The 21,766-nt window shown below is 41.8% G+C and overlaps 1 protein-coding gene across 5 annotated transcripts; it reads right to left on the reverse strand.

Moving 5' to 3' along the window:
- Positions 1-2,351: 2,351 nt before the first annotated feature.
- SLC26A2 (solute carrier family 26 member 2) lies at positions 2,352-20,904 on the reverse strand. 5 transcript variants are annotated; one of them, XM_029943066.1, is made up of 6 exons: positions 20,770-20,904; positions 17,248-17,396; positions 14,167-14,344; positions 9,500-9,677; positions 7,718-8,598; positions 2,352-6,049 (listed from the first exon to the last, which is right to left on the reverse strand). In XM_029943066.1, exons 5-6 carry the CDS (start codon positions 8,420-8,422, stop codon positions 4,490-4,492), a joined length of 2,265 nt encoding a protein of 754 aa, XP_029798926.1. In that variant the 5' UTR covers positions 8,423-8,598; positions 9,500-9,677; positions 14,167-14,344; positions 17,248-17,396; positions 20,770-20,904; the 3' UTR covers positions 2,352-4,489. The 5 variants fall into 5 exon arrangements, with proteins under 5 accessions (XP_029798926.1, XP_029798927.1, XP_029798928.1 ...); XM_029943067.1 differs by having other exon boundaries at positions 7,718-8,872; XM_029943068.1 differs by lacking the exon at positions 14,167-14,344.
- Between the last annotated feature and the right edge of the window lie 862 nt (positions 20,905-21,766).

Below are 21,766 nucleotides of genomic sequence, written 5' to 3' on the forward strand. Positions count from 1 at the left end.
ATATTAATTAGATTATACTTATTTGGCCTTTTTCAGAGCCGTAATTCAAGTCCAAAGAAGGTACAAGGTTCCAGTGTAAACTTGCAAACATGGTATCTCCCATGAAGGCATTCAGTGTCCTTCATTATTCTAGTTCTCATAATTCAGTATCTATTTTATGTCATTAAGAGAAAAATAAAATACACATCAAAAAATTCACTATTTAGTATATCGCTTTAACTTTCCCAACTGTATTTAATATGTTCACTTAAAAATTTTAGGTGCAAAACACTTTTAAAAAATAGTCCTTGTCAGGATAAAAATTACCTTATAAAAATAAATCTTCTCCAATTCCCACATCTAAATTCTCCATCCCTAAAGTTACTAACATTTTTTAATCTAAAATGTACCTTTAACTTACAATATTTCAATAGTGTTTTACTTTAATAATAGGCTATGATAACAAACCAGTAGGTTTATTATTTGGGCCTGTTCCGTTATAATTTTCATTCTTGTTAGTAGCACCTGATAATTCCAATCATGATTATCTAATAAAATCTTAATACAAAAGAAAAAGTCTAAAATTAGTTCAAAGCCTCAAAGCTTTCTAGATCTGATTTCCTCCTCATTGCAGTTTTTTAAACCCAGCTTCAAATTAAGGCATCACTAAAATAGAGAAAGAAAACAGATAGAAAGAAAGAAAAACATCAAAGGACAGAAAAACTAAACAAAGTCTAAATCCTATTCACGGGATTTTTCCCATGTCCCTGGAAATCATTCCCCGAATAGACCGGGAGTGTTCATGTGTCCTGTTTGCCTCAGTTGCCTGTCTCCTGCTCAGCCCTCAGTCCAGGCTCAGCTTAGCCCCTCCACGAAGCCCCTCTAAGTGTCCTGGGTGTTATCTTAGGAGAGTTATTACCATATAGCCCATCCTTCAGATTTAGTACCACAGTTCCGGTACCTGACACAGGGCCCTGGACTCCCACACGGATTCTCAGTAAGTATGGAGATATTATCTACATTGATGAAAAAAATAAAACCCTATAGCTCACCTGTAGCAATACACAAAGGAAAACATTCCTTAAGAAGAGTACTGAGGAGCACAAAGCTCAAATTTACCACTGTAATGTGTAGACTCAATTTAAGTTCCTAAGAAACTCATTTTTTCTCAGTTTCATATTAAGCTCAGGGCCAAAAGTCAGACAATGCATTCTTCAGTGACCAACCACTAAGAAAATCCCCCTGCAGAGAATCACTGTTCTTGTTAAAACATACTCATCAGGATTAGACTAGTCTAATGAACTCATCTAACATCTTGATATGTGTTTAAAGATTTACCATTTAGCATGCTGTACATTTACCAACAAATTTTGGCTTCAATGACTACTACTGTTTAAAAACTAAGTCGGACTATCAAAATTTGATTTCCTTTGGTTCTATTAAAAAAAAAAGAATTGTCAGCTAGACACTTGTCACTTATACTCCCATCAGACGCTACAGGCACTCAGTCTAGTGCCCCAGAGAAGGTGCACTGGGCCATCACCCTAGCCCTGGGTACTGTACGCTCAGCTCTTTCAGCGCTGGCAAATCCGCCCTCCTTTTCCAGCAACAGAACCAAGTTCTGCCCTTCCTGTCAAAACTAAGGTGTGGCTCCTAATTCTGATCTCCCTGGTGTGTGGGGCCAATCAGGGATTGGACTCCATTCAACTGAGTCCCTCTCTTTTCTCTCCTGTTTGGTCAGAGATAGTTTTTTTTGATGGCGTATTCCCTTCACTTCCCTTGAATGTTATCTTTACTCTTTCTGGTTTCGGCACACTCTACCCTTCCAGTTTTTACCATCAAGAACGTAAACCTTATGTTTCAATTAAATAACCATTTTACAATATGTAGACTTGTATACATTTTCAATAAGCAACAAGAAAAGAGAAAATACCTCATTTAGACTCTAAAGTTTAAGGTATGCAAGATAGTTTTCTATCAGTAAAGTATGTAAAGTGTCAGTTATTGAACTCAAGGTCTAAGCCCTTGAGCAAGAAAGAAAATGAAAACAATAGTTTTGTTGGTGAATTAGATTTTGGTTTCAGGCTTGACTTTTTTAAACACTAGGAATCAACACTGTGTAAGTGTAGGTGGACCTCAACCAAAGCAGAGAACTGAGGTATAAATTCTAATGAAACCTTAAGTGTTTTTATAAGTAGCTACCAAAAGCAGTATCTGTTTGTTTGTTTGGGTAGGAGAGGAACAAACCAGAACACAATTCTAGAATTTGCTGATTGCATAAAGCTCCACTAATTATTTATATCCACATATGGACAGAAATGCCAGGTAAAAGATCCTGTTACTCCAAAGGGATTCTCCAAAATCTGTGGACGTTTTTTTTTTTTTTTTTTTTGGCTGCGCTAGTGTTTACAAAATTATAGAGAAGGTGGTCTTGAACATGTACTTATTTACTCTCTCACATGGCATTACACATCTATAATGGTCGGGATTCAAACCTGCCTTGGAGGAGGGAGAATAGGGATTCAAAACAAATAACCAACCAAGATACTGGGATTTTACTATTACTATCCCTAAAACTGGATAGAAAGGGCAGATATTGGCTAAAAGCAAGCCAAAAAACCCCACAAATACAAATAGCAGTTAATATTTCTGAACGTCTAGACTTAAGTTCTAAAAGGATATCAAAATGTAGTACTATTATATTTACTCATGAAGTCAATCACCTCAAAGACAGAAATCCAACTTTTCTACTGAGAAACTGCTTTGTTCTAATAATAGAAAGGCATTTTCCATATAAACAGACGGACAGAGCTCTACCCATAGAAAAGCAATTTAAAGTTTACGGAGCCAACAAGAAAGCTAAATATATTTAAAAGTGTCCCACTCCAATCGATGTCCTACCCATAGGGTTTGGGTCTCATATTTAAATTGTTTAGAATGTAGTGCAGGTTAAAAAATGATTTGCATTTTTGCAATTATTATTTTGCTTGCTTTAAATAGTGTGGCTAAATGTTCTAATGTCACATAGTCTCCTAGTCCTAACCTTGGAAAATCTGTATTTTTTCTTGCCCACTAAGGTCCACATATAGAACAATAAGCTTTCAATGCCAGACATTGTTTTTCTAAAGGAACTATTCCTGTAGCCACAACCTGTGACCAGCTGTCATAAATCCCATGGAACTGCGGATGTATGAATGTGAGGTTTCTAAATCCTCTTGCATAATAGCTTTAGGCGGCTCAAGGAGTTAGAAGCTGTCGCTGCCATCCATATTTACTGGGTGAATATAACAGTAAGCATATTCATATAGCTTTATTTTCACTAAAACACCTACCAATTAATTATTGATGTTCTTTTAGAAGCACTGTCATTTCCATGCATTCTTTTCCATTGGTTACAATAAAATATTCTTCCAGAGTAAAGATGAACAGGACCTTCTACTTGAGAAAGACTGTCGATCCCCAGTGGACCCTCACTAAAATGCCAAGGGAGGGGAAAAAAAAATTCACTGCTAAGTAAAAAATTCTTAAGGGAAACTGTCGATCATTCCTTTTTGCAATCCATCCAACAGTTTGCCTCAAGCTCATTAAAAACGTTGTCTAGAACTGTGGAGTCAGCATTCTCCCTTCTACCTGGCGGGCTTGTCGCTGGTAATCCACAACAGCCTAAGACAGATTCCATGGGAAACATTGAATGAATGAAAGCTACAACAAAGCTTACTAAGAGAGAAACACTCAGAAATAGGGATAGACTGAGGTCACCAAAAAAAGACAGGACAGATTCTTATTATTTTGGCTGATTATGAACGAGAGGTCTTTGCTTATCTACTTACCCTAACCAAAAAGGCATGAATAAAAAACATCAAATGTATTACAGAGATGCTCTAAGTAATATGAGACTGGCTGGTAGGAGTTCACAAGGCTGCCCAGCCATCCAGCTCCCAATAAGACAGTGGCTGCGGTTCATTGCCTTAAGGAAAGGAGTGGTGCTCCTCGTATTAAAAGCCAGAGAGATCTTTACTGCCGTCTCAGGAGCAAAGACTGGGAATGGAGAAACACAGGAACAAACCTTGTGCTCCAAAAAGTCTTCCGACCTGCTGGTATAAGAGCAGACGCAACACTGTTTCTCTACCTCCTTTAGACTCCCTCTCCAAAGAGCCTAACAAGCAGGCTCCAGCACTTCTCATGCCAACGTCAGCTTTACCTCCCGGAGAAGGAAGAGTCTAAATGCGTATCTTCTAACACACGATGGTAATTACGTTTTGGGGATACTTTACAGTTCAATTCAATAGATATTTGATTCCAAGAATATCTCATATCTGCAAGAAAGCTTGACACCATGATATTTTCTTCTTTTTGATTCTGCCCGACTATAAGCTCTGTTGCATTTGTGTAGGTATCTACAAAGGCCACCAGCTTCAAAGGAATAAGACCTCATAGACAGGTTAAAATTTCAAGCGTGCAACATTTGCCGTTGGGGAACTGGAAAATGTTACACACTTCAAACTTTAACCTATGGGCTAGACGCTAATTCTCCTTTCCATCTACTTTCTCGGTCACTGGAAAGACTCAGACCATTGGGAAGACATACTCCTTTCTGATTCTGAGATTCTTCCGCAAAAGCCATTGCTTCATACACACTGTAAAAGAGAAGATTCTCTTCTTCCTTTTTGCAATACTCTCCACAGGCCAGGGAATCCCTCACAGAGGGATTGCACTGAGCCAGCAGGACCTGGATGCCAATAGCTTCATAATCTCTACGAACTTCTTTCAGCGTATGGATCCCTGCTGTATCTAAAAACTGTATTGCACTGCAGTCGATCACGATGGTATGGAGCTCCAAGGGATCATGGGAAAGTTGCACGGAAACCTCATCCTGGATTCCGCTGAGAGTCACTGTTTCCTTTGTGATCTTGGTCTTTGCAGCCTTCTTCTGAGCTGCCTTTACTAAGACTGGGTTGAGAGTTTTTTTGTATAAAGCGGACTTAAAACATTCTTTGTTTATGTAGTAGAGAGGAGCTACAAACCGGAATATCTTGATGCCTGGCTTTGTCTGAAGATTCCTGTAAGCGGACATGGATTCAAAGACTTCAGAATCTTCCACCCAGCCAAGCAATGAAATCTTTGGCTTCTGCGTGCGGAGAATGACACAAAACATAGAAAAACAAACCCCAACAAGCAGGCCTATTTCAGTACTTATCAGTGCAGAGGACAGCATAGTGACAAACCAGATAACTGTATCCATTCTGCTAACCTTCCACATTTTGGGTAGATCCTTAAATTTACGTAGGGCTCCCCGGAGATTTACAATGGTGATCACACCAAGGACACTTTTCTGAAGAGAATAGAATAAAGGAGCTATTACCAGGAGGACCAACAAAAGAACCAGAGCTGTCACCACACCAGAGAGCTGAGTTTGGCAGCCTGTGGATTCTTTAACCAACGTCTTCGCGAGAGCTGCACTAGTCGTGAAGCAGTGGAAGAAGGAAGGGATGATGTTGCAGAAGCCAATGGCATACATTTCCTGATTAGCTCTGACGGTGTAGCCATGCTTCTTGGCAAACATCTCAGAGAGTGATACAGTGATAGCAAAACCAATGATAGAAATAGCTATTGCATCTACAGCCAAACTGGGAATTAAGTTCCAGTCGGGTGCTGTGGGTGGCATAAACCCCGTGGGAATGTGTCCAGCAATACTGGTATTGTAATTCTCATGGAGTTTTCCAAAATGAGAGGCTAGTGTGGCTGCCACAACGACAATGAGTTCAGTAGGAATCGGTGCCTTCAGCTTGGACTTGAAGTGCTCATTGAGTTCTTTGGTTGGCAAAAGAACCAAAAGGCACAAAAGGCTGGTGACGAGATCACAGATATTGGTCCTATGGATATTTCTGAAGATATGAATCCAAGTAGTGATGAGTGAGCCCACACCATTACTCCGAGGAAGGCTGAGCCCAAGGAGGTACTTGGCCTGAGATGTAAGAATAGTGAAGGAGGCACCAGTGACAAATCCACTTAGCAAGGCATCTGAGAGGTAGACAGAAACAAAGCCCACTTGAAAGAAGCCCATCGCTACCTGGAAGGAAGGATATACAAGTGTTAAATATAAATGGAAAAGACCTTCTGAGTCCTCTAATACCCTGGTATCGCCTTGCGTGGAGGCACACATCAGAGCGTCACAAAACGTCAGAGGCAGAAAAAAAACACAATCATCCATCAACCCTCTCACTTTACAAAGAGAAGGCTCATTTTACTGACACTCAGAGGGCTAAGCAACTGCTCCAAAGTCCCATTGTTCCATCAACCTAGATAAGACAAGAACTTAGGATTCCTACCTTCTTTTAAAAAAAAATTTTTTTTGATGTTTATTTATTACTGAGACAGAGAGAAACAGAGCATGAATGAGGGAGGGATAAAGAGAGAGGGAGACACACAATCCGAAGCAGGCTCTAGGCTCTGAGCCGTCAGCACAGAGCCTGATGCGGGGCTCGAAACCACAAACCATGAGATCATGACCTGAGCCACGTTGGGGATTCCTACCTTCTTGTACAATGTTTCTTAAATGTGAATAAAGTTCAGACCTTAAGAAAAAAATCCCCAGGGATCCACAAAAAATTACAAAAGTTCAAATTGGAAAAATTCTTCTAAGTACAAGGCCATGTATTTTCATTAAATTATACATCATTACCATAAAGGTGAAGTTTTAACTGATAAAAAATTTTTTATTCACACCCTATTAGATTGACATTTCAATTGTAGAACAGTCTTTAATCTAACCTCATGCTGAGAAACTATTCTCATTCAGTGTGTATGTGCTTATGCCAAACTGCTTCTCATATTAATCCTGCACCCTCAAAGATAACACTTTTTTCTTTATTTTTTTTTCCTCTTCCCATTAATTCCTCAGAATTTCCCTGAGCCCTTCCTCATTCTTAGGGAGACATAATAACAAAACAGCAAAAATGGACCCTGGAGAGCAACACTCTGCACCTCACCCCTTCTCTTCCTCTTCACCAGGCACTAAACGAAGCGAGCTACTCTTCCCCTTCCCGTACTGGAACCGAATGCCTATAATAGAGAAGAGGTTTGATGCTGGCATTGACGCCCGGATGCTAAAAGACAGGGGTGCAATGACAATGGTAGGTTCGTGGATGCTATGGGAGACCCAAGGAGAATTTAATTTGTAATCCTTTCTTCTGGCTAATCATATGAAATAGCGGTTCTCAACTTGTTCCCCAGCAGTCCAAGAAAAGTGCTGTTTTTAGTGAGAGTCACTTACCAGAGCAACACGTCTAAAGTGGGGTGGGGGGGTGGAATCTATAGTTTGAAACCTCCTGCACTCGCCTCTCTGCCAGCCCTCATCCTGTTACCCTCGTCCTGCTTGTTAATGCTGACTCTGCCAATAACGAACCACACATAATCTCAAGCAAACCCGAGGTTTCTCAACATATAAAAATTAAGGAGTTGTTCTAGGTGATGGGTCTCCATTTTGCAACCAAATAATGAAAATCTGGCTGACCAAAATTCACCTTAAGAGGCAGCCTAAGGTTGAGGAGAGAGAAGCAGCCTTATCTTCCGTGTGGGGTCAAACCGTGGCTCAAATCTCGGCTCTGTCCCTCATGCACCCTGAGCATCCGGTGAAGGACAGCTTTAATTATGATCTACAAGATCCCTTACAGAGCTGAGATTTCATGTACAGTGATTTCTCTTGGTAGAAATAACCACTTGTTCCTTGGTTTCTTACCTGATAAACTCCAGCCATAAAGGTCACAGTGCTGCCAACTGCAATTGCATAGCAACTTCTGTCACATATCTGGTCTGATGTCTGGTTTAATAGTGTGCTCCCATTTGAAACCATCCCTAAAGGAGGAGCAGGATGGGCAGTGTCGTAGCCGGCTTTGTGTAGTTCTCGGTCAACTACCTCACCAATCATAAGGCACAATATTCCAAAAATGCCCACAGAGATGTGACGGGAGGTACCCAATAGGAAATAGATTATGCTGGCAAAAAAAGATGTGTACAGACCATAGATAGGTTCTTGGCCGGCCAAGAGGGAATACGCGATGGACTGGGGTACTAATAAGATGCCCACGATCAAGCCAGACATCACATCCCCTAAAATGTTTTTCTTCAGGTCATATTTTGGGAGCCATCGCAAAACAGGAAGGAAACCAAAAATCATATTTTTGGCTTTGGTTGGACTGCACTGGCAACTCCTCCGCAGTTTTTTAATGACAAATTGCTTGAAGTTAGTGTTAGATTTCTCTTGAGGTTCCATATGGATCCTATGATAAGGTGTGCATTGATCACTGGCTTCGAATTGCTTGAAGTCAGTACTTGATTCATTTTCAAGTTCCAGAGGGATGTTTGCCAGAGGACCACGTTGGTCATTTCCTTCAAAGGAGTCCGTGAGTGACAGATCACGTCGCGCTTTACTTTCCAAAGACATTTCTGGAGAGAGATGCTTCAGCCTCTTACCCCAAAGAAAACACCAGGATTAACTGAGCAAGTAATTCTCAGTGCTCACACATTTTAACAGTCCCAATGGCCATGATAAGAGTGAAGAGGAGTTCAGTTCAGGGGTAGGTATCTTATACTCATTTTCTTTAGTTGAGCCTCATATGTCTTGATCAGGGAAAATGAAAACAAACAAACAAAAAATAGACCATAAATAGCCAAGTCAAAGCAAATAATTAATTTTACAGGACTTCCCAAAAGTATAAACCATCAAAGCTTCTTCTCCATCTCTGCCTGGCTCCCCCTACAGTGTTTCTCCAGAAAAGGTACTGGGGGGGGCTTGTTTCCTGTTATCACTGTCTTCCTTCCAGGTTTCTCACTCGCTCGCAGGTATGCTTCAAAACAGGATCTAGTCTCAAACCTTGCTGCTCCCTGCAAGTCCCTGAAACAAAGAAGGTGGCCCTTTTTTGTTGTTTTTTGAATACACCATAAACTGTTTTCCAGACACTTCACAAATCAGTGTCTTTGTGTTAGCTGTTCGCTTCGCTTAGAATGGCCATCAACCTCTCTGCCCATCAAGATTCCAATCATTTATACCCAGTTAAACAGTTACCCCTTCTACAAAGCACTGACCAATCCCCTAGCCCAAGTGTCCCACAGTATTATTCACTTTCATTACAGTACTAACCATACTTTTGTGTTAGTTAAGTAAGAGGTCTCTCCAGCTCTTGGAGGAAAGGATATCTTGCTCGTCATTGTAATCACCAACAAATGTATAGTAATTCTCAGATAGTTGGCTTACAAAATGTTTGAATGAATCAAAGAACAAATGAATACGCACTTTATGACTGTGGCCCAACAGAAACAAAATATATTAGACAGAAGTCTCAGAAAGTTCCCTGTTTTGAAACTGACAGAAAAACACACCCTTGTAAAATAATCCACATTAATTTTGTTTGGATGAAAGGGCTCTAGCTGGTCAACCCAATGAACAGGCACAAACAAATAGTTACTTGATGGTCTTATTAAGTAGATAAAGAGGAAAGAACAGACTTAGATCACAACTTACCCTGAGCAAGTCAATCAGATTGGTGGATACACACAGCAGGTCTCCATTCCTCAATGCAACTGATCTATAACTCTCTTCTTACTTCCTACTCAGGTCAACCTAGGTTGAGTGTATTTTTTTATGCCCTTTTATTTTGGAACAGTTCTTGGTGATTCCTGAGTCAAAGGCTTTTCCAAATCTAAGATATGCAAAAGAGGCATAAGAAAAAAACTAAGAAAATCCAAATCTTTCCCTACATGGCTGTTATCTGGGAAGGAAGAAGATAAAAATTAGTACCAGAAAGTACAAGAGTAATGACAACAATAAGAAAGAACTGAATTGAAAGAATGAAAGTGAAAAACACAGTAGCAGAGATGAAGAATGCCTCTGACAGGATCATCAACAGTGAAAAACACAGTAGCAGAGATGAAGAATGCCTCTGACAGGATCATCAACAGGGTCGACAGAGCCAAAGAAAGAATCCATGAAATTGAGGATAGGTCAATAGTAATTACCCAAATTTAACAAGAAAGAGAAAAACAGAATTAAAAAAAAAAACCAGTAACAACAATGTAAGAGAACATCCAAGAGCTATGGGAGAATTAAACAATCTAACTTGTGTATACTTAGAATCCCAAAAGGAGAGAACAAAGAATGGGCAGAAGAAATATTTGAAGCCATAATGGCCAAGAATTTTCCAAAACTAAAGACAGACACCAAAGTATAGATCCAAGAATTTTAGAGAATACCAAAAATGACAAATACAGAAAACAAAACCAAAACAAAACTCCACACCTACGCATATCATATTCAAGCTGCTGAAGGCAAAGATAACATCCCAAAAATGGCCAAATTAAAAACACAAATGACACACAGAGGAACAAAGACAAAAATTATAGTGGACTTACTAGAAGCATCAGAAGATGACTGAGTAATACCTTTATCATAGAAAAATAGCTCTAAACCCAGAATTCTATACCTAGAGAAATTTAGACAATGAAGGAGCAACAAAAACATTCTCAAACACTAAGAGAATCCCCAGCAGACCAGCCTACTATGTAGACACACAACAGGCAGAAACTAGGTCTACGCAAAACCCAACAAAGAAATAAAGTCCAGGAATGGAACAAATACAAACAAAATCAAATCCATTTTTTAATCTAGAATATCTTAAATTGCTCTAAAAGATAAACATCTCAACAACAACGGGAATGTATTTTGTTTATAGCATATGCAAAATAAAATGTATGAAAACAGCACAAAAAATGGGTGGAGTAATTGGGACTTGTAAGGTCTTCAACTAGATGGGAAGTGATTCCGTGATTCATTATTATTTGAAGGTAGGCTCTGATTAAAGATGTATATTGTAAGCCCAAGAGTAACCACTAAAAAATTTTAAAGGCACAAACAGTAAGTTAATTGTGGAGATAAAATGAGATCATAAAAAATTCTCAATCCAAAAGCAAGCAAAAAAGAGGGGGGAAAATAAAGAGACCAAAAGTAGATGGAACACACTGAAAACAGCTGGCAAGATGGTAGAGTTTAAAACAAACATAAAAATAATCACATGTGATTGGTCTAAACATGCCAATTAAAAGGCAGTAAGTGTCAGATTAGATTAAAATGTAAGGCCCAACTATATGTAGGCTATCCGTAAGAAACCCACTTTAAATATAGATAGACTATAAAAGTGAAAGGACCTGTTCAATTTAGTAATTTATTCAGCTTGTAAGTAACTAACTGAGCCAGATAATAAAATCCAGATTTTAGGACTCTAGGCATAGCTTTTTTTGAGCATAGCACTATTCCTATCACCTAACTAGCCTTCTCTAACCTCAGATAATTTCAAACACTTTAGAATTCAGTTACTCTACACATTCCAGTTTCACCTACTTGCTACCCCAAATGACCTAGCACTGATACCTACCAAACACATACCCTACTCTATACTCTTGGCCGTGGCCCCTTTTCACCTCTAACTCTCAAAACCTTAGGTATTCATTCACAAACAGTCCTAGAAATAGAACTGATACAGCCATCATTCTGAATCCATCTATAGTCGCCTTTATCCATTCTACTCACCTCCTAAAATTCTAAACACTGTATTCACACAGTGAATTCACACAATCCTTTTTCACACAGATTTTAAAGCCCAAAGCAACATCAAACTATATTTGTTGGGCACTACCTGAACTCACTGGTAGAGTGAAAATTCCTGGTGAGGGTACGGCAAGTTTGCACGGTCTCTTGCCACCAGGCAGCAACCAATATCTTCCCTCTTGTAACTTTTCGTTCGTTTCTGCTTGGGCATCAAACCTTGGAGTGCTTTGCTAATTAGTGCTAGGAGCAGCCTGTCCCCCTGCCCTGAGGCGGAATTGCACCTGGTCAGGGAAAAGATGAGTAAACTAGATACACCCTAATGCAACTAAGGTAAGCAACATACAATTTTCCTCCTAGCAGAGCACTTAACTGATAACTCACTACTTTCCAGGCCTGGACGTAGTTGCAAAAGTCACTACTGCAATAATATGTATTATTCGTCTTTGGGACTGTGAGAGCAGGCATTATGTTTCCTGGGGATCCTGTTTTTCTGGGAACTTTCTCTTAGAGTTATAAACAGCCTAATGACCCTGACTCATAAAAAACTGACCTTTAATAAACAATGCTGTTTGCCTCATGGTTAAAGGTCACTTCCTTAGGGCTATACCTGAGGTTTTGTATAAAAAATACCTGCCCTTCTCATATGATGGCATGATGCCTGCCCCTAAGTTTTTTTTTTTTACAACAATCATTACTAAGATTAGAATTATAACTTCCGCAGAACCCATGTTCTGAAAAAATTGTAAAAATTATCTATGAGAAATCATTTACTGCTCTTTCTGCTCCTTGTTCCTTTCTCTATAAATAAAGCAAGAGAATCAGAGCAGAGTTGCCTGCCTGGTGATCAGAAAGAAACTGGAGGCTCTCATTCTCTCCCCCTTTCGCTAACACCGTCCATCCTTCAGGGACCCCTGGACCTGCTGGAGCTGGACTCCAGCATACATTAAAAATCATATTACACTAAATAGTTGGTGTGACCCTCATACAAACTAAGCTCCTTGAGGGCAAGCTCCAGTCTAATCGGCCTTTGTATCGCCCCACATGGGCCAGGTATGTGCTTTCCAAAAATAGGAGCTAAAATATTTATTAAGCAAATAAATACAGAAAAAGTAGGATGCAAAGCAATATTGATTTTCAAGTGGAAATATCTCCTTTGGGACATATTTCTCAAATACCCCTTTGTGCACAAAAATCCTCTCTCTTCCCCAAGCCAGTTACTGCTTTCAATTATAGTATTCATCAATTGCTTCATGAAAATTAAAAAATGACAGTGTTTATCCTTGGAATAGAGCCTACAGCCAGACTTCCATTTTAAGGATGTTGTATGTAAACTATACATTCTATGAAATTCAATAAAAACACAATTCTACTCTATCATCTAGGCCAGTTTCTATTAACATTGATAATCGAGAGTGAGGAAAGGAAAGTTTCAAGAGGAAAACACTTGAACCTTCCACATTACGCTGCAGGAATCACAGGGGAAAAAACAACAAAACATCCGAAAAATACAGTAATCTATGCATACATTAAAGTACAATGGTAGTTTTAGCAACACAAAAAGGAAAGACACTTCTGCACTTTATTCTGTAGCTGCACACATGCGGCTGTGACGCCTAGAGAGCGATGCGCTCCAGGTGATGAACCAGCAGCCCTGACACAACTCCCAGGTGAATTACTGAGAGGCTAGAGCACGGACTAGAAGAGAGGTTACATCCCTTCTGTGTAAGTATGAGAGCGGCCAGCCAACTTCTTTTTGAAGATTTAGATGTAAGCAAAACAATGTCTACTGTTGGCAAGTGCAACATATACTTTTAACTAACAGTGCGTGTATAACCATTACGTAATTTGTGAACTTGAAGTGCCTTTTCGGAGGGCAATCTTTTTTTTTTAATTTTTATTATTTTTAATGTTCATTCATTTTTGAGAGAGAAAGAGAAATAGAAGAGACACAGAATCCAAAGCAGGTTCCAGGCTCTGAGCAGTCAGCACAGAGCCTGACACGGGTCTCGAACTCACAAACCATGAAATCATGACCTGAGCCAAAGTCAGATGCTCAACCAACCGAGCCATCCAAATGCCTCATCAGAGGGAAACCATTTTTAATTTTTTTTTTTAATGTTTACTTATTTTTGAGAGAGAGAGACAGAGTGTGAGCAGGGGAAGTGCAGAGAGAGAGGGAGACACAGAATCTGAAGACAGGGTCCAGGCTCCAAACTGTCAGCACAGAGCCCAATACAGGGCTCGAACTCACAAACCACGAGATCATAACCTGAGTCAAAGTCAGAGGCTTAATGGACTGAGCCACCCAGACGCCCCAAGGGCAACCGTTTTTAGAAGAAAATGGTGAAGTCCGCCTCTGAAACAGAACAGTTCCATAGTCATGCTTTGTTCTAACCATATGTGTGTGCCCCAACTCATTGCCTCATAAAACCGAAGCTGCCAACGACTGTGATCCCAGCATCTATGCAGGGGAGAACTCTCCAAGAGCCAGAATCATTTAGAAAGGCTTCAAGGGAAGAACCTGTCTCATATCTCACCTGGGTTCTCATGTCTGGGTCAGAGCTGAAAGAATGAAGAAGAAAACTCACACAGAGATAGTTCTGGGGCTCCTGGGTGGCTCAGGCAGTTGAGCGTCTGACCCTTGACTTCATCTCAGATCATGATTCCAGGGTCATGGGATCGATCTCCACGTCGGGTTCCGTTCGGAGCACAGATCCTGCTTGAGATTCTCTCTCCCTCTGCCCCTCTCCTCTGCTCATACTCTTTCTAAAAAGCATAAAAATAAAATAACAGAGATAGTTCTGAAGTCGTTAGAAAAGAATCAGAAATTAGAATGTTTAAAGTACCAGATGCAGGCAGTACAGAGTACCGAGTCCCTAAAGGTTTCTGAGAAGTTTTTCAAGTATCACTCATTTGAGAAACAATGATATATTATCTTATTACATCTTCTGGTCTGTTATGCTCTTTAACTCTTTTCATACTAAGCAATATATTTTACTTTTTCTTTTTTGCCTTTTATGGATAAAGAAATAGTTTAAGGTTGTTTTAGAAGAACCAAACTAAGCCAAAAACAGGTACAACTAAGGCAGTCTCCATTCATACAATCCTCCAACCCACTGCCGCCAGAAAAGTCCCGGGAAGATAGCCCGGGACAGCCAAGGAGGATGAAGGGCTTCCGTATCCATCCCCACCCCATCCATCCCAGGCAGCGAGGCTGGAGCCCAGGCAACTATTCCAGGCCCTGGCCCCAAACTGAGACGTTAACACTGTGAGACGGCTGGACTCCTAGAGGAAAAGGAAGGACCGCCCCGCATCAGGTGCAAATTCAGAACCCATCTTTGTTCTGTGGACTTGCAGCCCTTGGTTATTTCTTAAGTCTTTATTAGTGCCAACAAGACTTCCAGTGCTGGACTGGTTAGCTTTTCTATGTGAGCTCCTAGAGACTGGGAACTCATCTTCATTTTATCATAAATATTTACAAGCATCTTAAACTTTTTCTTAATGTTTATTTATTTTTGAGAGAGACAGAGCACGAGTAGGGAAGGGGCAGAGAGGGAGGGAGACAAAGAATCCAAAGCAGGCTCCAGGCTCTGAGCTGTCAGCACAGAGCCTGATGCAGAGCTCAGACCCAGGAACTGTGAGATCATGACCTGACCTGAAGTCAGAAACTTAACCGACTGAGCCACCCAGGCGCCTCAATTGGTTTTTATTTTAAAAAGTTATTTTAACAAAAAGATTTCAGAAAGAATTAACTTTACTTTTAAAATATAATTTTTGTGTCTCTGAAAGGTAACTAGTACAACACTGCTGGTGGGAATGTAAAATGGTGCATCCATCCACCTCAGTTAAAGAGAATCCTTATGTGACCCAGCCAATTCCACTCCTAGGTATATACACCCTCAAAATTAAAAACAGGGGACCAAATACCTGTACGCTACTGTTCATAACAGCATTTACTGGCCAACAGCCAAAAAGTGGAAACAACCTAAGCATACACCAACAGATGAAAGGATAAACAGAGTGTGATATAGGCCACACCATGGAATATCATCTAGCCATTAAGAGAAATGAAGTTCTGATACTCTTCACATACATCAGAGATGAGCTCTGAAACCACTAGGCTAAGTGAAAGAAACCCGACACAAAAGGACAAAACTATATAATTCCACTTCTATAAAGTATCTATACTAGGCTCATTAGGGAGGCAAAATAAATTAGAAATTTCTAGGGACTACAGGGAAGGAGTTATTGCTTAATGGTTACAGTTTCTGCTTTAAAAAATTTTTTTAAGTTTATTCATTTATTTTGAAAAAGAGAACACAAGTGGAGGAGGGGCAGAGAGAGAGAGAGAGAGAGAGAGAGAGAGAGAATCCCAAGCACGCCCCACCCTGTCAGTGCAGAGCCCAAAGCGGGGCTCAAACTCACGAATTATGAGATCTTGACCTGAGCCGAAGTCCGTCACTTAACCTACTGAGCCACCCAGGGGCCTAAGGTTTTTTTTTTTTAAGTTTGTTTATTTAGAGAAAGAGAGAATGTGCACAGGCAGAGAGAGGGAGGGAGAGAGAGAAAATCCCAAGCACGCTCCGCACCATCAGCGCAGAGCCCGACGAGGGGCTCGAACTCACATACTGGAGTGTAAGAGTTACCTTAAGATGGCGACCGAGCAGCCATTTTGCTGTGGGTTGGAGAAAAACACCGCGCACCGACGACCCCCCACTCCTCACCTGCAGACCTAGAATGTCCCCTGCCAGTTTGAAAACAGCCAATTATGAAGCCCCAGCTTCCCATCACCCTTACAGAGGAGGCAACCTATCCCATCCCGCCACGTCCCTAAAGCCCATCCTGCCAAGTCCCTAAAGTGCCCTTATTTGGTGGTCTGCCCTCCCAGGACCTGACCGAAAGTCTCTCACCCATAAAATACCTCGCCCCTCCTGTTCCAGGCGCTACTTCCCTGACTCCCCACTCCCAGAGTCACGGAACCTCGCCGGGAATCGCAGATCCCAATAAAGGCTTTCTTGGCTCCATAACTTGGTCTCTTTCTTTCCTCTCATCTCTGCCTCCATCTATTAAATCTTACAGGGAGATCATGCCCTGAGCCGAAATGGAGAGCCAGACACTCAACTGAGCCACCCCACGCTAAATTTTAAAAACATAGAGTAGTGATAGTTGCACAACACAGTGAATTGTACTTAATGCAATGAATGGAACACTGGAAATAGTTAAAATGGCCAACGTTACATTTTTAATATATATTTGAACATAAAACTAGGAGGAGAGAAAGCAGAGTATTATAAGGTTCTTACACACAGAATGGTATAATAACACTGGACGTAGAGTGCGATAAATTAAGGATGCATACTATAAACCCTGATGCAGTACCATCAATCACAGAGTTATGGCTAATAAACCAACAAAGGAGATAAAATGGAATCACAGAAAATAATACTAAATAATCCAAAAGAAAACAGAGAAGGGAAAATAATAGCAACTCTGTAAAATGACCTAGATCTGAAGTTTGTGGAAAACTTGAAGTCTTAACATTAACCTCCTTATTAATGTGAACAAGTCATCTACTAAAAGACTCTCTTCACTTACTTGGAAAAATCTCAGTTGAACTAAGCTGTAATAGGCGTGGACTGTGCTGTTGGAAATAATTTTCCAGTACTCACATTGCTTGTAAATAGTGGAGCTGTGACCGGAAGCAAAGCCTGTGTGATTCACACCCACTCTGTCTCTCGACTGCTTCTTCTGAAACTTCTCAAATCTTCAGAATAGTTGAAAGGATGACACGTGCAACACTGGTGTATTCACAGTTCACCTATTAAACAATTTAACAATTCACCAACTGTTAATGTTTTGCTACATCGGCACTTTTGCACTCTCCATACATACCAGTTGGTTGGTTTGGAGTTTTTTTCCCTCAACCACCTGAAAACTGCAGACATACTTCAGCCTTAAACACTCAACTGAACCATCGTTTTTTGTTTTGTTTTTTTAACTACCATGCTATGTTGCCTCTTCTTCAAAAGATGAGTTAACAACATGAGATCAAACCACTTGGATACACTCTTCAAAAATCTGCAATGGCACCCCACCTCCTCCCACATAGAGTCTAAAAAGTTTAGCATAGGCTTCTCTCTAGAAATGAGCTGAATCTGCCTTTCTTTTGCTTCCTTCCATGCACTGGTGTTCTGGTCACCAACCCCTGGAAACATTAAGCCTTCCTTGTTCCTCTGGGCCTTTGTTCACGGTGTTCATCCAGTCTGGCATGCCTTTCCCTTCTATCTCCATCTATCTCGGTCCTTCTTCTAATCATTTAAGGCCCACCTCAAATACCAGAGGACAGGGGGCACCCCTGATACATTCCATGTAACTATTTAGCCCTTACGTTTACATGTCTCTCAAACTAGAGCACACATTCAAAGGCAGACACCAAGTCTCGTTCCTATATAATCCAACACTGAACACAATGTTTCCCATTGGTATGTACGGTGATATACATATATGTATTGAAATGAACAAATAGGTGAAATTTCAAGTAAATGTAATGAAGACGAAAACGTCTTCCTATTTTCCAGTTATCACAAACGATTAACAGTGTTCATTTATGTCTGCTATGCAAAAAAGAAGAGTCGCCATAAGGTTTCTATCAGTAGTACACGCACTATGACATATTGCTTCTGGTATAAAGCCTAGTGTAAGATAAAAACTAAAACACTAAAGAGGAAAATAACTTCATGCAAATCCACGTTCAAATAATTAATCCCTTGAAGAGTAATTCACTGCTTTCAAAAAGATTTCACATACATATCCCACTTGCCTCCTCAACAGATCTGAGAATAGATTATGAATCTTCTCCAATGTGAGAAAAACCCAAATTTCATCACTGACTCAACTAGTAGGACCAAAATCTCAACCCTCATTTTCCAATTTCCAAAGTCCCCTCTCTTTTTAAAATACCACTTGGCCCCCAAATGTGTTTCTTGGTAAGTTTTCGGAGCTAGTTCAAATCACTATTTTGTGGCCAAGGGCTCAACTCATAGTTCTGAGTCTTATTCGTTTTAGTAAGTGAAGGTGACGAACCTCTTGAAGCTGTTTACACATTATTGAAGCAGGTTTCGTAAAGGATTAAGAATGAAATGAATTTTATCTCTCATATGACACACATGAATTTGGTAACACTTTCATTTTCTTTCTTCCGTCTGGAGCAACCACGTAAAGTGTGCCTCTGTAACTACACTTTGGCTAGAATAGTAATTCATATCCCCACCAAGAGTCAAACAGGCCAAGCAGGTTCCTACCTCCATCCACTTTCTCAGGCCCTCTAACTGGAATGGTGCTCAGGGCTATGGTCACGGTCATGCCTTTCCCTCTGGCTTCTTTTAGGCTTCTTCTCAACCACTACCCTCTCAGTTCCTTCTCAGACACAACACATAAAGTAGCACCACCAGCTGCCGCTACGCCTCCCTCCATCCCTCATCCCTGCCCTGCACTCCTATCCCCCCTACTTTGCTTTCTTTTTCCCACCATCTCATAGATTGATTGATTGAAATTTTGGTTAACTGTCTTTCTCACGAGTGCAGTAATTTGCTCTGTTTTGCTCACAACTGTATCTCCAGTGTCTTGAGCCATACCAGCACCTAGTAGGTGCTTAACAAATATTTGTTGAGTGAATGGATCAATGATAGTTTAACGGCTATGCAGTAAAGAAAAAGGAGTGACCCCTCTCTCTCCACCTCCACACACCACCACCAAGTTTATGTCATGAAATTACAGTCTGACAAGCATCTGCCTGTGGGTTTATGCTGCCTGAAAGTGAAGTCAATGCTCAAAATTCTTACCCTTCCTAAATCTAATCTAGACCTCTCCATAGCAGCTGAATATGTTATCTCTAGATCTTCCCCGAGGAGGCAGCATATTATAGTACAGTGACATTCAAGTGCAGTTTCTCAGGCAAATCCAGGGATGAGAGCCAAGACGGAATCCCTGAGGATTTAGAGCCAGTGAGGTGAGTGCCATACTAGGAGAATCACTGGGTATGTCCTGAAGTTAAACTGATCTCTATTCAGATCTCAGCCACATTATTTAACAACTGTATGGCACTGGTGAAAATTTTCATTTTACTCAGCATCATTTTCTCTGTAAAATGGAATAACATGATCTAACTGGCAGGGCTGTTGTAAAGCTAACACAAGTACTCAGCGCGGTGCCTGGCACATAGTATTTGTTCAATAAACCACAGCTACTGGTCTGTCCTTTGAGATTCTTGATGGAAAAAAAATGTGCTCCTTTCTTCCAATAGGTTTGGCTTTCCTTTTCTCTCTTGATTTTCAAAAACAGGAACTTCTGCTTAACCCAATATTGGATATCACGTTGGTTCCAGATTCTACATAAAAGCCCTAGAGATAAGGAAGGGGAAAAAAGGTACTAGAATGGGTGCCAAGAAGTTTGAATCCTGAATGCTCCTAACTCATGTAGTTCCCAATCCGTGCAAAAGACAGACTCAGCCTTCTATTCGATGAGGAGTTTGGGAGAGCTGGGTACAAGTTCCAGCTCTGCAGATGACTTGCTATTAATAATTTCAGGCCAGAACCTGGTCCTCTCTCTGCACTTTCAGTGTCCCCATCTATCCAGTGAAAAACTGCAACTTAGTCTATGAGTTCCGAAGGCCAGTCCCTGATTGTACTTAACCAGGTGTGCGGTTTTAAAAACCAAGTTAATGAGGTCCTCTCGCGTGTCCAAACCTGTTTCCCCATCTGTCCAAGGGTGGGAGGCTGGGTGGCGGCGGCGGCTCCTGTCTCCTGGGTCTTTCTCCCAGTTTTCCGAGTTTGAGACGCGTTGGACAAGGGCTCTGGCACAAGAGCAGCACCGTTACCTACGAGGTGCGGGGCATCCGCGTGATGTGGGGCGGAGGGTGGGTAGTCCTGAGGCCGAGGAGTGGGGTCGGCATCGCCGCGGCAAAAGAGGGAGCCGTGACCCTGCTCAGGGTCTGCGGACCGAGGGTACAACCCTGACGCACGCCCACTTACAACGGCTTGGCCATGACGCCCACGTCGGCCGTTGGTCCGGGCTTCCTGCCACCAAGCCTCCGGCACAGGCCAGAACGACCCTAAGAGGGGCCCGCTGACCGCGTGGAGGCCAGCCCCGCTCTGCTTCGCTCCCCCTTCTCGCGTCCCCTCCCCTCTTCTCACCTCTAGGTCCCGGGCCTCCCCGTGCTACGAGGCCCCGCGGCACGTCCTGCGCCGTGGCGAGACTGAGGGGGACACAGCCGCGCCGGCAGAGGTAGCCCGGTCCCGGGCCGGCCTCCCCTTAATCGGCCCGTCCCCTTCCCCGCCCATCGCCCAGCCTCCGAGGAAGGCGGGGCCCGGCCGGGCGGGACAGCGGACCGCCGCCGGGAAGCACCAGCGGAGAGGTGCCGGAGACCCAGCCAGTAAGACGGCCTGGGCGGTGGCAGTCACGTGGCCCCGCGGGCGAAGGACGCGGCCGCCAGCCAATGACGTGGCCGGGACCGCGGGGGTACCGCCCTCTGGCTGTTTTCCTCCTCACGATTGGCTAAACTAAGCCTAGTTTTAGGGAAATTCCTTCTCCACGGGGGGCTGCGAGGAATTATCAGCGGTTTTCCACCTGAACTCAGTGTGGCAAGGGAAGAGTGTCCGGGGAGACCCGTAAGGTTTCTGTCTAGAGCTGTTAAGCGTTCTGCCTTTTGGAGGAGGAAGGTCTTTATCAATAATCCTTTGGGACCCCGTTTTCTTCCACTCCCCCTTCGTAGATGCGGAATGAAGGTCCTAAATGGGGAAAGGTCAGCTAGAAAGTTAGGGGCTTGGCCATTAGTGTAACCTACTCTCCACTGAAGGTCTCGATTAGCCAGAGACGCCTTTAAGATGTGAATAAAAATGTAAAAGTAAATATGAAATATAATTCCAGCCTCGTTTAAAATCCTCAGTGGCTTTTCTTGACATTTATAGATAAAATTAAATTTCTCCCTATGCTTCCGAAGACCTGAATGCTCTGGGTCCGTCTTTTTTACTTAGCATCTCTCTCGCCTCTCTCTGCTCTCCACCCATCCTGGCCTCCTTCGCCAGCCAAGCTTGTTCTCTTTCGAGACCGGCCACTGGTTCCTGCTGCCTGGTTTCTTTCTTGTCTCAGATCTCAGCCTATATTCCCCCTTTCTCTCCCCTATCCTAGTCG

Source organism: Suricata suricatta, chromosome 6, assembly GCF_006229205.1.
Source record: "Suricata suricatta isolate VVHF042 chromosome 6, meerkat_22Aug2017_6uvM2_HiC, whole genome shotgun sequence".
Lineage (NCBI taxonomy): Eukaryota > Metazoa > Chordata > Mammalia > Carnivora > Herpestidae > Suricata > Suricata suricatta.

What these genes read in the sequence shown, in the direction of transcription:
- SLC26A2 (XM_029943068.1), bottom strand. Translation starts at nt 8,422, where the DNA reads ATGTCTTTGGAAAGTAAAGCGCGACGTGATCTGTCACTCACGGACTCC. An exon ending in TTATGGCTGGAGTTTATCAG is followed by an intron (nt 6,050 to 7,717) that starts GTAAGAAACCAA and finishes CCTTCCTTCCAG; the next exon opens with GTAGCGATGGGCTTCTTTCA.